This window comes from Littorina saxatilis, linkage group LG13 (genome assembly GCF_037325665.1).
Source record: "Littorina saxatilis isolate snail1 linkage group LG13, US_GU_Lsax_2.0, whole genome shotgun sequence".
NCBI lineage: Eukaryota > Metazoa > Mollusca > Gastropoda > Littorinimorpha > Littorinidae > Littorina > Littorina saxatilis.
Genome location: NC_090257.1, coordinates 44,341,547 through 44,357,230, shown reverse-complemented (window position 1 = coordinate 44,357,230; position 15,684 = coordinate 44,341,547). Strand labels below are relative to the sequence as shown.

General features: G+C 39.8%; 1 protein-coding gene across 1 annotated transcript in view; it reads left to right on the top strand.

Moving 5' to 3' along the window:
- The window catches only part of LOC138946112 (uncharacterized), a 13,981-nt gene extending 2,948 nt beyond the window's left edge, over positions 1 to 11,033 (top strand). The window contains exon 3 of the mRNA XM_070317617.1: positions 9,748 to 11,033. Within this exon, the coding sequence (XP_070173718.1) occupies positions 9,748 to 9,961 (214 nt within the window). The 3' untranslated portion in view covers positions 9,962 to 11,033. The remainder of the gene's footprint in view (positions 1 to 9,747) is intronic.
- Positions 11,034 to 15,684: the final 4,651 nt, after the last annotated feature.

Sequence of the window (15,684 nt, the reverse complement as noted above, 5' to 3'; positions counted from 1 at the left end):
AATGCTTTAAATCGTAAAGCCTTTAAAGCACACAAAGTGATGAATTCGTGAAACAGAACATATATGTTATTCTATGGAACGCCATTTGAGTCCAAGACACAGAGTTCAGAATGCTTTAAATCGTAAAGCCTTTAAAGCACACAAAGTGATGAATTCGTGAAACAGAACATTATATGTTATTCTATGGAACGCCATTTGAGTCCAAGACAACTGTTCACGAAGCTATGTCGTGCAGGACATAAAATGATACAACCGCGAAAGAAAGCAGAAAGTTGTTTTTATGGAAGACTTTTTGAGCGCAAGATACAATCTTCAGGAAGTTATTATATACCGTAACGCCTTAAAAGCATAAACAATGATAAACGATGGACAAGCATGAAAACAGTAATTAGATGAACATTGTGGTAATGCCTGGGCGTCAAACAGGGAATGGTCTCACAAATCTATTTCGGTGCCTGAGCCTGCTGCTCGCAGTACGTTTGCCTCAACACACAGCAAGGAGGTCTCATCATTGTTTGATGTATATGCTTTTTTACACCAATATTGCTAGGATTCAATCAAATTCCAAGTTTTTCCTTTAAAATCGGCAGACAGTCTATATTGTCAGTTTTCCTAAAATGTTCCTAGAAATCAGATTGACTGCTTGCGTTGCAATATTCGGAATAAAAATAAAACAATAAAGGTTATTGGAACGTTTAATTATTGACAATATCGAGACAATATCGAGTTTTTAAAGTTAACATTGGAACGTTTAATTATTGACAATATCGAGTTTTTAAAGTTAACATTGTAACGTTTAATTATTGACAATATCGAGTTTTTAAAGTTAACATTGTAACGTTTAATTATTGACAATATCGAGTTTTTAAAGTTAACATTGTAACGTTTAATTATTGACAATATCGAGTTTTTACAGTTAACATTGGAACGTTTAATCATTGACAATATCGAGTTTTTAAAGTTAACATTGTAACGTTTAATTATTGACAATATCGAGTTTTTAAAGTTAACATTGTAACGTTTAATTATTGACAATATCGAGTTTTTAAAGTTAACATTGTAACGTTTTGTTTTCTCAATAATTAAACGTTCCAATACCCTACACTTATAGGTGTGTTGTCTTTTATCTAAAACGTTCCTATGTTTGAGTGAGATACTCCACTTGGGCTTGAGCTTGCATGCCCCTAACACGGAGAACAGAGAGAGACAGCGAGAGACAGAGAGAGACAGAGCCCCTAACACGCAGAACAGCGAGAGACAGCGAGAGACAGAGAGAGACAGAGAGAGACAGAGCCCCTAACACGCAGAACAGCGAGAGACAGCGAGAGACAGAGAGAGACAGAGAGAGACAGAGAGAGACAGAGCCCCTAACACGCAGAACAGCGAGAGACAGCGAGAGACAGAGAGAGACAGAGCCCCTAACACGCAGAACAGCGAGAGACAGAGAGAGACAGAGAGAGACAGAGAGAGACAGAGCCCCTAACACGCAGAACAGCGAGAGACAGCGAGAGACAGAGAGAGACAGCGAGAGACAGAGAGAGACAGAGAGAGACAGAGCCCCTAACGAGCAGAACAGCGAGAGACAGAGAGAGACAGAGAGAGACAGAGAGAGACAGAGTCCCTAACACGCAGAACAACGAGAGACAGAGAGAGCGAGAGACAGAGAGAGACAGAGAGAGACAGAGAGAGACAGAGAGAGACAGAGCCCCTAACAAGCAGAACATCGACGTTGCGTAATAGCATCTGGAAAAGCTAGCTAAGGCGAGGCCCTGACATCAAGCAACACTTGACGTCATCCGCCCAAACAGCTGTTTACCTGGGCGATGGCATTGACATCAACCAACACTTGACGTCATCCGCCCAAACAGCTGTTTACCTGGGCGATGGCATTGACATCAAGCAACACTTGACGTCATCCGCCCAAACAGCTGTTTACCTGGGCGATGGCATTGACATCAACCAACACTTGACGTCATCCGCCCAAACAGCTGTTTACCTGGGCGATGGCATTGACATCAACCAACACTTGACGTCATCCGCCCAAACAGCTGTTTACCTGGGCGATGGCATTGACATCAACCAACACTTGACGTCATCCGCCCAAACAGCTGTTTACCTGGGCGATGGCATTGACATCAACCAACACTTGACGTCATCCGCCCAAACAGCTGTTTACCTGGGCGATGGCATTGACATCAACCAACACTTGACGTCATCCGCCCAAACAGCTGTTTACCTGGGCGATGGCATTGACATCAACCAACACTTGACGTCATCCGCCCAAACAGCTGTTTACCTGGGCGATGGCATTGACATCAACCAACACTTGACGTCATCCGCCCAAACAGCTGTTTACCTGGGCGATGGCATTGACATCAACCAACACTTGACGTCATCCGCCCAAACAGCTGTTTACCTGGGCGATGGCATTGACATCAACCAACACTTGACGTCATCCGCCCAAACAGCTGTTTACCTGGGCGATGGCATTGACATCAAGCAACACTTGACGTCATCCGCCCAAACAGCTGTTTACCTGTTATCTTTACCTGGGCGATGGCATTCAGGTGTGCACAAGAATGAGTTTTCCAGCAAGCGCAGAAGATTAATGCTGTGCTGCATCAAAGGTACACATGCGCACAAATCATCGGCAATTACAAAATAGAATGCAGCACTACAAACTCGGAATTCGTTTTGCTGGGCGTCGAACACATGTCTGCGGGCCTTAACACTCAGATGCGGCAAGATAAATAACTTTGTGAGGCAAATCTTTAACTCAGAGACTTTATAGTCGTAGCAACACTCAGATGCGGCAAGATAAATAACTTAGCGAGGCAAATCTTTAACTCAGAGACTTTATAGTCGTAGCAACACTCAGATGCAGCAAGATAAATAACTTAGCGAGGCAAATCTTTAACTCAGAGACTTTATAGTCGTAGCAACACTTAGATGCGGCAAGATAAATAACTTAGCGAGGCAATTCTTTAAAGGCACAGTAAGCCTCCCGTAAACCATCACAGATACGATCAGGCTTTTACACACAGTACAAACACCCTTTCATTTAAACACGCACCGATTGAGAACATCCTAGGTGCCCTCCGTAAAGAGCGAACAATTTTCAAAGAATTTATTTTTGCGTGGTTTATCTTACCCCTGAGCCATCGTGAACCCGTGTGATCCAGTTTCCCTTTTTCACAATGTAGTCGTCAGTTAGCCTTATTTGAATGCGACTCGATGTGAGCTTATTTACAATAGCACGTTTTTATGCACGAAACAAACGGCTGTGGTTCACAAGAACTCTAGCGATGGCTTTTGACTGTTGAGAGGAACGGCGATATGCACTGACTGATAAACCGTCGTCTGCTAAGACCACTGCGTGACCCTGCTTCCGGGCTTTTCTTTTTTCAAACTTTCACAACTTCGAATTGTACTGATCTTGTCTTGATGAAAAAAGAATTCTTTTATGATTAAAGAATGTTTGTGTAACAAGCTAGATTTTAAAAGTTAGGTCTAGCGCAAAAACGCACCACGGTCCAAAAACATTCTGATAATCATCGATCCACGGCTGTCGCCAGTTTAAGGGAAGTAACTCATTTTTGACCTGAGTTCAGGATGGGTCCAAAAAGTGTTCGAGACAATCTGCAAAATTAATTCTTTAAAAATTGCTCGCTCTTTACGTAGGGCACCTAGGATGTTCCCGTTTGATGAGCGTTCAAATGGAAGGGTGTTTGTACTGTGTGTAAAAGCCTGACAGTATCTGTGATGGTTTACGGGAGGCTTACTGTCCGGGCGTGATTTCCGGGATATTCATAACAGCCGTCCAGCACCAAAACGAGGCGCCATTGTTCTTCAGGGCCAAGTCCACGAAAATAAATTCTTTGAAAATTTCTCACGCTCGACAGAAAGCAGCCAGGATGTTCCCGTTCGGTGAGCGTTTAAATGGAAGTATGCTTGTACTGTATGTAGACGCTCGGGATGCTCTGTGATGGTTTACGGGAGGCTTACTGTGCCTTTAAACTCAGAGACGTAGAGGTTACATAGCTCGCTGAAGCTCGCATTTTTCATGATCCGCTAACTTCGACCATTATTTTTAATAATCACTGAGACGAGGTATGTAACCTCTTTATTCCTCCTTTCTTCAGTTATTCAAAGAAAAGAGGAGTGTTTGTGTGAAAGTTTGATCGAATCCTATTCACTCAACCAGTCTACCTGCGCAGGCGATTGAATAATATAATGCGCGGTGGTATAGTTCAGGGAAAATCAATCAATTCTGTTAACACTTCTAGTCAGTTTCCCTGTTTTGGACTAAAATCAAGTGCACAGTTATGTTGTTATTCTGCTGTGGCGGTAAAGGCAGATAGTGTGTGTTCTGTTCATGTTTTGGTATCGCTCAGGAAATGTTCTTTCTTCGAATGGGACAAGCAGACGAACTTTTGCACCCGTGTTCCAACGTTAAAAACTGTATGAAGTTCAGTTTTCTGGGGCAAAATAGTGTATGAAACCGCTGTATGTTCTTTAAATTGATGAGATGTGTGCATTTGGTTGCGTGTGATCTGTTTATAAAATGAAATATTGTCGAAAACTAACCGTCGGATTGCAGTCTTTTGTCCAAGCAACTCAGTTCAGAAAATTTGAAAGGGGAACTACTCTTGTCACTAGACAGAGTACGAGAGTTACTTGCCTTGGGAGTTTGCTTGCACTCATAAGAGATCTAAAGCGAGTTTCTCTGCACTGATCGTTAGATTACTCATGAATTTTATTTGGAGATTTATGTGTGCAAGCCTGTAGTTGCCAGTTTAAATGCAGTATGTTTGTATTGTTTGGTCTAGAGATGTATATTTCGTACATTGGAGCGTTCGGAACTTTTCAATCGCTAAAGTAGTTCCCTCAAATCTAACTTATCAACCTGTGAGCTATCGAGGATTCAGGCCCGTTGTTGGGTAAGTGATTTTGGTTGTTGGGTAAATTACCGAAAAATAACTAACCCTACACGTTTACAGAGAGAAAGAAGCAGAGGGGGGAATAATTTATAGTCCATAAATGTAGCAACAAAAACAGAACGTGACGACGCGATGTTAAACATCCCCAATAGATGCTGCACTGCATCCACAGAGATAGCTGGGGAAAGTCAACACAGCGGCAAGGAGGGACGTGTCTATACACCGGAAACTCAACACAGGAGCGGTAGGAAGTGTCTGCAACAATACAACGAGAAACACTGGAACCCCATTTTGAGACAGCCCCCCCCCCCCCCTCACCCGGAGATACACTGAAACCCCCCTTTACGTAACCCGACCCCATCCAAGAGACATACTGACTCCTCCCCCTTGTTTAAGACACACAAACCCTTTTTACCACAGAGGGGGAATCGAGACGAGGGTCGTGGTGTATGTGTCTGTGTGTCTGTGTGTCTGTGCGTGTGTGTGTGTGTAGAGCGATTCAGACTAAACTACTGGACCGATCTTTATGAAATTTTACATGACAGTTCCTGGGTATGAAATCCCCAGACGTTTTTTTCATTTTTTCGATAATTGTCTTGCATGACGTCATATCCGGCTTTTTGTAAAAGTTGAGGCGGCACTGGCCACTGTCACACCTTCATTTTTCAATCAAATTGATTGACATTTTGGCCAAGCAATCTTCGACGAAGGCCGGACTTCGGTATTGCATTTCAGCATGGAGGCTTATAAATTAATTAATGACTTTTGTCATTAAAAATCTGAAAATTGTAATTAAAATTATTTTTTTATAAAACAATCCAAATTGTTGGGGTTTTTTTTATTCTCTTTTTGTACAGTTTTTTTTTTTTTTTTACATGTATATGCTGTACATTACAGGACATCACCTAACCAAAAGGACAGAATCATATAACAGAAAAGCACATTTGGACAATTACAACATACATGGGGTGGGAAGATGGAATGGGGAGGGGGGGATGTTCAGTGGTTTGGTGGTCGCATTATCAAAAGGTTTTAAGAACGAAAAAACCTAAGGGTTACATCAAAACGTGCATATACAGGCGCCAATCCTTGTAGAATTTATCTACTGTATTATTCACAACTGCGTTATACTTTTCACAAATAAATCTTTGCTTAAAGTTTCTACTAAATGTCTGAAAATGAGGGGTCTTTTTGTTCATTTTGGAAATATATACATGGTGTTTGGCACAGATTAATAACACATCAAAAGCTTTATCGGTGACTACATTGTTCGCCACTCCAAGAAGAACCAGTTCTTTAGACAGTTTTAAATTGTCGCAATGGGTGCAGTTCGCCTTTAGCCAATTTACAAATTCTATCCAAAAAGTCTGCACTTTATCACACTCCCAAAACATATGTAAAAGGGTTTCTTCATTTCTACCACAAAATGTACACAATGACGTATCCACAATTTTTCGCAAAAATAGAAACCTTTCTGTGGGCAAAATTCTGTACAATAATCGGTACTGGAACCATCTCAGACAAGTGTCATTTGTTGTTTTAAAAACATGTTGAAAAATAGCCTTCTTATCTAACAAACAGTCTAGAGATTCAGACCATTTTTCGATACATTTTGGGACCGTAGTATGTTCAATCAGTTTTTTGTAAATAAGTTGTGTCTTACCTTTACAAATACATTTCCACACAATGGGCTCTGTCATAATAAAATGTTTATCAAATTCTAAGCCGATTTTTCTCTGATATTTCTTAACAGCCTGGATTACACCTTGATACAATACATAATCGCCTCGCACATTTGGATATTTGATTTTAAACGCATTATAGGATAAGTATCCATTTTGTCCCAAAATATGACCAATCTGAGCTATTCCATTGTCGATCCAATTTTGAATGTACACTGTCTTTTTATCTCTCCGAATATTAACATTATAATGTAAACATTCTGATACAAAATCGTTAAAGGTTATAGGGTCACATTTTCCATGTAGTTTCTTATAATGTTTAAAAACATTGGTCCAAAATGGGTTTTCCATTCTCTGCATCAAAACATTTGCGAATTCCTCTCCTCTCATATTAATTGTTGTAACAGATGGACATGCTTTAAACAATAGTCTTGATATTAATCCAGTAAGACCATCAACTCTTTTTAACCAAACAATTTTTAGAGATGACAGAAAACTTTTCATGTCAACCATCTTTAATCCTCCATCTTCATAGGGTTGGGTGACCGTAGTTCTTTTAATTTTATCTCTTTTTCCATCCCAAAGAAATTTGAAAAAAATATTATTTAACTCCATCATAAACTGTTCGTCTGGATCAGGTAAATTAGTAAACAAATGTGTCAATTTGGAAATAGCCAAGGTTTTTAGGACTGTTATTTTACCAAAGGGTGTCAGGTTCCTTCTGGTCCATGAATTCAGAAGTTTTTGAATTTCCTTTAACTTATTTCTATAGTTAAGAAAAACAACCTCGGATACATTCACCGAAAAAATAACGCCAAGTGCTTTAAAATTATCCGGGTTCCAGGTAAAATTCATATATGGCAAAAATCTTCTTTTGCAAAACTTTAAAGGTCCTAACCAAACTACAATTGTTTTATCACAGTTCATTCTCAGACCTGACAGTGATGCAAAATGTTGTAACACTTTTATACTTTCGCAAAAAGATTGCTCTGTACCATCAAGAAACAGACTGGTATCATCGGCGAATTGTGACAATAAAATATTTTCGCCAAGAATATTCATACCACCAATCTTTTTGTTCTGGCGTACCATAAGAGACAATATTTCAGCACAAATCAAAAATAAATAAGGTGACAGCGGATCCCCTTGCCGGGTGCCTCGACCTACATTAAACCATGCTGAATACCGACCATTAACTGAAACACAGGACTTAATTTTGCAATAAAAAGTAAAAATCCATCGTTTCATGTCATTTCCAAAGTTAAATTTGCTCAAAGATTTTTCAATAAATGACCAGGCAACACTGTCGAAAGCCTTTTCAAAGTCGACCATCAAAAGTAGGCCAGGTATATTATGTTTATTTGAGTAGAACAGGGTATCATATATTAATCTGACGTTTTCACCAATATATCTTCCTTTCAAGAAGCCTTTTTGATCATCATGAATCAAGTTTGGCAAAACACGTTTAAACCGTTCTGCAATGCACGTTGATGCAATCTTATAGACCGTATTTAACAGAGTAATTGGTCTCCAATTTTTCAAAAGTGTTTTATTTTTTCCTTCCTTTGGAATACATACTATAACGCCCTGTCTCTGAGTCACTGACATTTCTCCTTTCTCAAATCCACAATTTATAGACCGTAACATAAACTTTCCTAAGTCAGAATAGAAAAACTTGAAGAATTCCGCAGTGTACCCATCTGATCCTGGGCTTTTGTCGTTGTTTAGTTTTTTCACAGCTTTGAGTAGCTCACATTGAGTAAGTCTACCTTCCAATTGTTTACTCTCAGCATCTGTTAATACAGGATGAGCCAGGTTTTCATCAATCTCTTGATTTACCAGTTCGGCTTCTCTTGAAGTATATAACTCCTCATAAAAAGTCTGTGCTTCCTTAACAATTAAAGCATTATCATGAATAACTTCACCATCATCTTTCTGCAAAAAACACATAGACTTCTGGACAAACTGTCTTTTCTCCAAATTACAAAAATATTTTGTATTTTTTCCCCTTCTCCAATCCACTTCGCACGGGATCTAATTATCATACCATCCACTTTTTTCTGCCTTATTTGACTTAACTCCTGTCGTGTTTGCTCTAAAAGTTGAATATTATACTCTGTCAAGTTACTTTCCAAAGTGTATATCTGAGAAAGAAGATCTTTTTCTTTTCTGTTACTTTCCTTTTTTATATATGAGGAATATGAAATGCATCTACCTCTTATTTCCATCAATAACATCTCAAAAAACAACTGATCATCAATCAATAGCTGTAAATCATCATCGTCAATCAAGTCAATATTGTCCACATTATAAACAGGTAAAGCATATTGTATCTTTACATCAACAATAACCTTCTTCACTATATTTACAAATTCCATGTCTGTCAACAGTGAATTATTAAACTTCCAAAAGGGTCTATCACGTTTAACAACATCAGTTCTAAAACTTACACCAACAATTAAGTGATCAGAATAGTAACCTGGTGTAATATCCGCTTTCACAATCTCAAAACCTAACTGCTCTGACACAAGGAAGTAATCAATGACTTTCGTCATTAAAAATCTGAAAATTGTAATTAAAATTATTTTTTTATAAAACAATCCAAATTTACTTTTATTTTATTCTTCATCACGTTCTGATTCCAAAAACATATAAATATGTTATATTCGGATTAAAAACAAGCTCTGAAATTTAAAAATAAAATTATAAAAATTATGATTAAAATTAAATTTCCGAAATCGTTTTAAAAACACTTTCATCTTATTTCTTGTCGGTTCCTGATTCCAAAAACATTATAGATATGATATGTTTGGATTAAAAACACGCTCAGAAAGTAAAAAAGAAGAGAGGTACAGTAAAGCGTGCTATGCAGCACAGCGCAACCGCTACCGCGCTGAACAGGCTCGTCACTTTCACTGCCTTTTGCACTAGCGGCGGACTACGGTCATTGTGAAAAAATGCAGTGCGTTCAGTTTCATTCTGTGAGTTCCACAGCTTGACTAAATGTAGTAATTTCGCCTTACGCGACTTGTTACATTTAGTCAAGTTTTGACTAAATGTTTTAACATAGAGAGGTTTCACTGAATACACCTCTTTTCAGACTTGTTGTTGATTGTTTGGTTAAGGGGGGCGTTTGACTGTCGTCAGTACCAGAACGGAACGCACAGCAAGAAGCAGACGCCACCGAACACCATCATGGCGGAGGTTAGGGTTAGGGACTCCATGCATCATGGCGGGACAACAGTAGCACGTGCACCAGGAAACACTGGATACGTCAGACACGCAGCTACACTGGAGGTAACGCGGGATACGTCAGACACGCAGCAACACTGGATGTAACGCTGGATACGTCAGACACGCCGCTACACTGGAGGTAACGCGGGATACGTCACATACGCAGCAACACTGGAGTTAACGCGGGATACGTCAGACACGCAGCTACACTGGAGGTAACGCTGGATACGTCACATACGCAGCAACACTGGAGGTAACGCGGGATACGTCAGACACGCAGCTACACTGGATGTAACGCTGGATACGTCAGACACGCAGCAACACTGGAGGTAACGCGGGATACGTCACACACGCAGCAACACTGGAGGTAACGCAAGCCCCAGATGCAATGAAATGAAAACAAACCGGCACTCCGCAGTGGCAGAGAAAACAGACACACACATGTCGGCGATATTAGTAGCGTCCCGGGAATGTCTTTATGAGATATATGTTGCTTGTAGAGATTATACCACCAGGAAAGCAAGGTATTGCAAGTGGTGCAGGATATTATATAGTATATATACCATGCCACAAAAGAAACGAAACAGTTCCGTCGCGATATAACCTTGAATGGTTGAAAACGACGTTAAACACCAAATAAAGAAAGAAAGAACGAAAGAGTGTGTAGAAGGAGATAAAGGGAAAACATAACAACACAGGTGAAGATCCGGAATGTTGCTTTCGTTGTGGAAGGCTCCGATGTATTGTGGGCAAATATGACATTACTCGTACCTTTTTTTATGCAGGCTTCTTGCAAAAGAACATGTACAATATAATTGTTTAACGAATTGATAGTTTATTGACTTGATAACACCAGGTAACAGCCCCTTCTTTAGTTTGGTTTCACATGTCTTTTTATTTCAATCATGTATGACTCATTATGCAAAAACAGATCTACGACTGACCTTATAATTGAAACAAATAAAGTATCATACTTTAAGCACACATCAGAGAATTAAAAACAGGGGAAAAAATAATTACCATCGCGTACGTACATGCAGCAACTAAAATGCCTTCCAAATATAATCAATGATGTAGAAATGCCTACATAGTTGAAGCCAATAACGTATGACTCGTTGTACGCACAAGGCTCACAATACCTTGCCTCTATAGAGTTACAAGATGAATCATTCATAGAGAGTGCAAATAAAATGCCTTCCAAATGAAAGCATTAGTCTACCAATGACCACATATATATATATATATATCTAAAAGCATCACGGACATTTACATGTCTCTCTTTAAGCACGCATCTGTGAATATAAACCTTCATAATCATATAAAAGCAAATAACCTCTCACACTTCAATCACATCAGATACTCTCTTCACGTACAGGGCAGAGTTGCGTGCGAAGAGAACAGTGGCTGTAAAGGCTGCCACTACATGAACAACTGACACAGACAGCAGGAGCGGCATTGTACAAGATTGTGATATTATCCCCGCCCTGGGAATACCCCTGTGTGTCTGCCAAATGAAACACCGAGTGCCGTGGAAGCAATGCGATGGGCTGGTTCCAGTCCACAGCACAGAGCTCACCACTGACAGATAAGAGAGTATTATTCAAACACTTCTTCTTCTTCTTCGTTCATGGGCTTGGACTTCCACGTTCACTCATGTTTTTAGCACGAGTGGGTGTTTACGTGTATGACCGATTTTACCCCGCCATTCAGGCAGCATACGCCGATTTCGGGGGAGGCAAGCTGGGTATTTTTGTGTTTCTATAACCCCCCGAACACAGACATGGATTACAGGATCTTTTCCGTGCGCACTTGGTCATGTGCTTGCGTGTACACACGAAGGGGGTTAAGTCACTAGCTGGTCTGCACATAAGTTGACCTGGGAGATCGGACAAATCTCCACTCATAACCCACCAGGCGGCAGCGACCGGGATTCGAACTCACGACCTCCCGATTAGGAGGCCGACGTCTTACAACCACGCCACTGTCTCTGTCTCTCTCTGACTTTCTGTCTCTCTCTCTCTCTCTGTCTCTCTCTCTCTCTCTCTCTCTCTCTCTCTCTCTCTCTCTCTCTCTCTCTCTAACACACACACACACACACACACACACACATATATACCCACACCTTCCCCCACTTCCCCCAGACTAAATCCATCCTCCCGCTACTCACACGCACTCCCCCTCATCCCTGTAAAATACAGTCACTCACTGACACCCCCCCCCCCCTCCCAACTGTCTTTGACTTAAATGGTTTATACTTAAAAGCGACATCCTTCAGTTATAAATAAAAGACTTATTTTAAAATTCACACTGTTAATTCCTCATTGAATAAAGAGTTCTTGAAATGGTACACGCATAATTTATTTGCAAAACATGTATCGATATTAATTTTATAAGAGTAGAGGAAGAAAGCAACTAAGACGCTTATTGCAACTGCCTGCAAACAGTTCCAAGCTGGTGGCCCCGATTTTCATGCATGGCTTTATCTACGCCAGACATCAGATTTTGAGATCTGCCAATGTGGTGAAATGTACACTTCTGAATTGAAAACAAGGGTTCGTGTTTGTCAGTTGATCTTCCTCTAAGCTGTTTTGTCTAAACGGACTGGACACGATCACTAAGCGGTAAATTTACACTCCTAAAACAAAAAACAAAGGCAATTTATACACGACAACAGGGCACCATGTGCACCGTCTTAATACGATGTGTTTGACGACACACGTGTTTCATTACAGTATATTGACGCAAGACGAATAAATCAGCACAGGAAAAAATGTGTACAAATACAAGATGGCGCGTAGATAAGTAACGTTCTTGCTCACATCAAGTCCTCTGAGAGCGCACCTGCCATTGTCAACAGTTATCACATCAGAGCACAGAGACTGCAATGTATTGCATTAGATATTGAAAGCCACACAGGAAAGAGGGTGCTATTTGCAAAGTTTACCCTAAACCTGTACACAGAATGTTCTGCAATTTCGCCAAACGTTTAAAGTGTAATGTTGGACATTTTACAATCTGAAACTACAGGTGAGGAAATGTTGGACATTTTACTATCTGAAACTACAGGTGAGGAAATGGTGGACATTTTACTATCTGAAACTACAGGTGAGGAAATGGTGGACATTTTACTATCTGAAACTACAGGTGAGGAAATGGTGGACATTTTACTATCTGAAACTACAGGTGAGGAAATGTTGGACATTTTACTATCTGAAACTACAGGTGAGGAAATGGTGGACATTTTACTATCTGAAACTACAGGTGAGGAAATGGTGGACATTTTACAATCTGAAACTACAGGTGAGGAAATGTTGGACATTTTACTATCTGAAACTACAGGTGAGGAAATGGTGGACATTTTACTATCTGAAACTACAGGTGAGGAAATGGTGGACATTTTACTATCTGAAACTACAGGTGAGGAAATGGTGGACATTTTACTATCCGAAACTACAGGTGAGGAAATGGTGGACATTTTACTATCTGAAACTACAGGTGAGGAAATGGTGGACATTTTACTATCTGAAACTACAGGTGATGAAATGGTGGACATTTTACTATCTGAAACTACAGGTGATGAAATGGTGGACATTTTACTATCTGAAACTACAGGTGAGGAAATGGTGGACATTTTACTATCTGAAACTACAGGTGAGGAAATGGTGGACATTTTACTATCTGAAACTACAGGTGAGGAAATGGTGGACATTTTACTATCTGAAACTACAGGTGAGGAAATGGTGGACATTTTACTATCTGAAACTACAGGTGAGGAAATGGTGGACATTTTACTATCTGAAACTACAGGTGAGGAAATGGTGGACATTTTACTATCTGAAACTACAGGTGATGAAATGGTGGACATTTTAATATCTGAAACTACAGGTGATGAAATGGTGGACATTTTACTATCTGAAACTACAGGTGATGAAATGGTGGACATTTTACTATCTGAAACTACAGGTGAGGAAATGGTGGACATTTTACTATCTGAAACTACAGGTGAGGAAATGGTGGACATTTTACTATCTGAAACTACAGGTGAGGAAATGGTGGACATTTTACTATCTGAAACTACAGGTGAGGAAATGGTGGACATTTTACTATCTGAAACTACAGGTGATGAAATGGTGGACATTTTACTATCTGAAACTACAGGTGAGGAAATGGTGGACATTTTACTATCTGAAACTACAGGTGAGGAAATGGTGGACATTTTACTATCTGAAACTACAGGTGAGGAAATGGTGGACATTTTACTATCTGAAACTACAGGTGAGGAAATGGTGGACATTTTACTATCTGAAACTACAGGTGAGGAAATGGTGGACATTTTACTATCTGAAACTACAGGTGAGGAAATGGTGGACATTTTACTATCTGAAACTACAGGTGATGAAATGGTGGACATTTTACTATCTGAAACTACAGGTGAGGAAATGGTGGACATTTTACTATCTGAAACTACAGGTGAGGAAATGGTGGACATTTTACTATCTGAAACTACAGGTGAGGAAATGGTGGACATTTTACTATCTGAAACTACAGGTGATGAAATGGTGGACATTTTACTATCTGAAACTACAGGTGAGGAAATGGTGGACATTTTACTATCTGAAACTACAGGTGAGGAAATGGTGGACATTTTACTATCTGAAACTACAGGTGAGGAAATGGTGGACATTTTACTATCTGAAACTACAGGTGAGGAAATGTTGGACATTTTACTATCTGAAACTACAGGTGATGAAATGGTGGACATTTTACTATCTGAAACTACAGGTGATGAAATGGTGGACATTTTACTATTTGAAACTACAGGTGATGAAATGGTGGACATTTTACTATCTGAAACTACAGGTGAGGAAATGGTGGACATTTTACTATCTGAAACTACAGGTGAGGAAATGGTGGACATTTTACTATCTGAAACTACAGGTGACGAAATGGTGGACATTTTAATATCTGAAACTACAGGTGATGAAATGGTGGACATTTTACTATCTGAAACTACAGGTGATGAAATGGTGGACATTTTACTATCTGAAACTACAGGTGAGGAAATGGTGGACATTTTACTATCTGAAACTACAGGTGAGGAAATGGTGGACATTTTACTATCTGAAACTACAGGTGAGGAAATGGTGGACATTTTACTATCTGAAACTACAGGTGAGGAAATGGTGGACATTTTACTATCTGAAACTACAGGTGAGGAAATGGTGGACATTTTACTATCTGAAACTACAGGTGAGGAAATGGTGGACATTTTACTATCTGAAACTACAGGTGAGGAAATGGTGGACATTTTACTATCTGAAACTACAGGTGAGGAAATGGTGGACATTTTACTATCTGAAACTACAGGTGAGGAAATGGTGGACATTTTACTATCTGAAACTTAACAGGTGAGGAAATGGTGGACATTTTACTATCTGAAACTACAGGTGAGGAAATGGTGGACATTTTACTATCTGAAACTACAGGTGAGGAAATGGTGGACATTTTACTATCTGAAACTACAGGTGAGGAAATGGTGGACATTTTACTATCTGAAACTACAGGTGAGGAAATGTGGGCAGATTTCTATGCATTCGTCCAAAACCTAACGCGACGTGTTCTGTGTTCTCGTCAATTTCTCGTTGAAGATAATAACGTTGGAAGTAGATTTACAGTCCTAAAATCAAAAACGCCAAGACATTACATGACGAAACCGTCTTTTTTGTCAAGTTAAAAATGTATTAAACCAAACGCGACATGTTCTGTATTCTCATAAATTTCTCGTTGGAGATAACATGTCGTTTTTGTCAAGTGGACTGGGTGGCCGA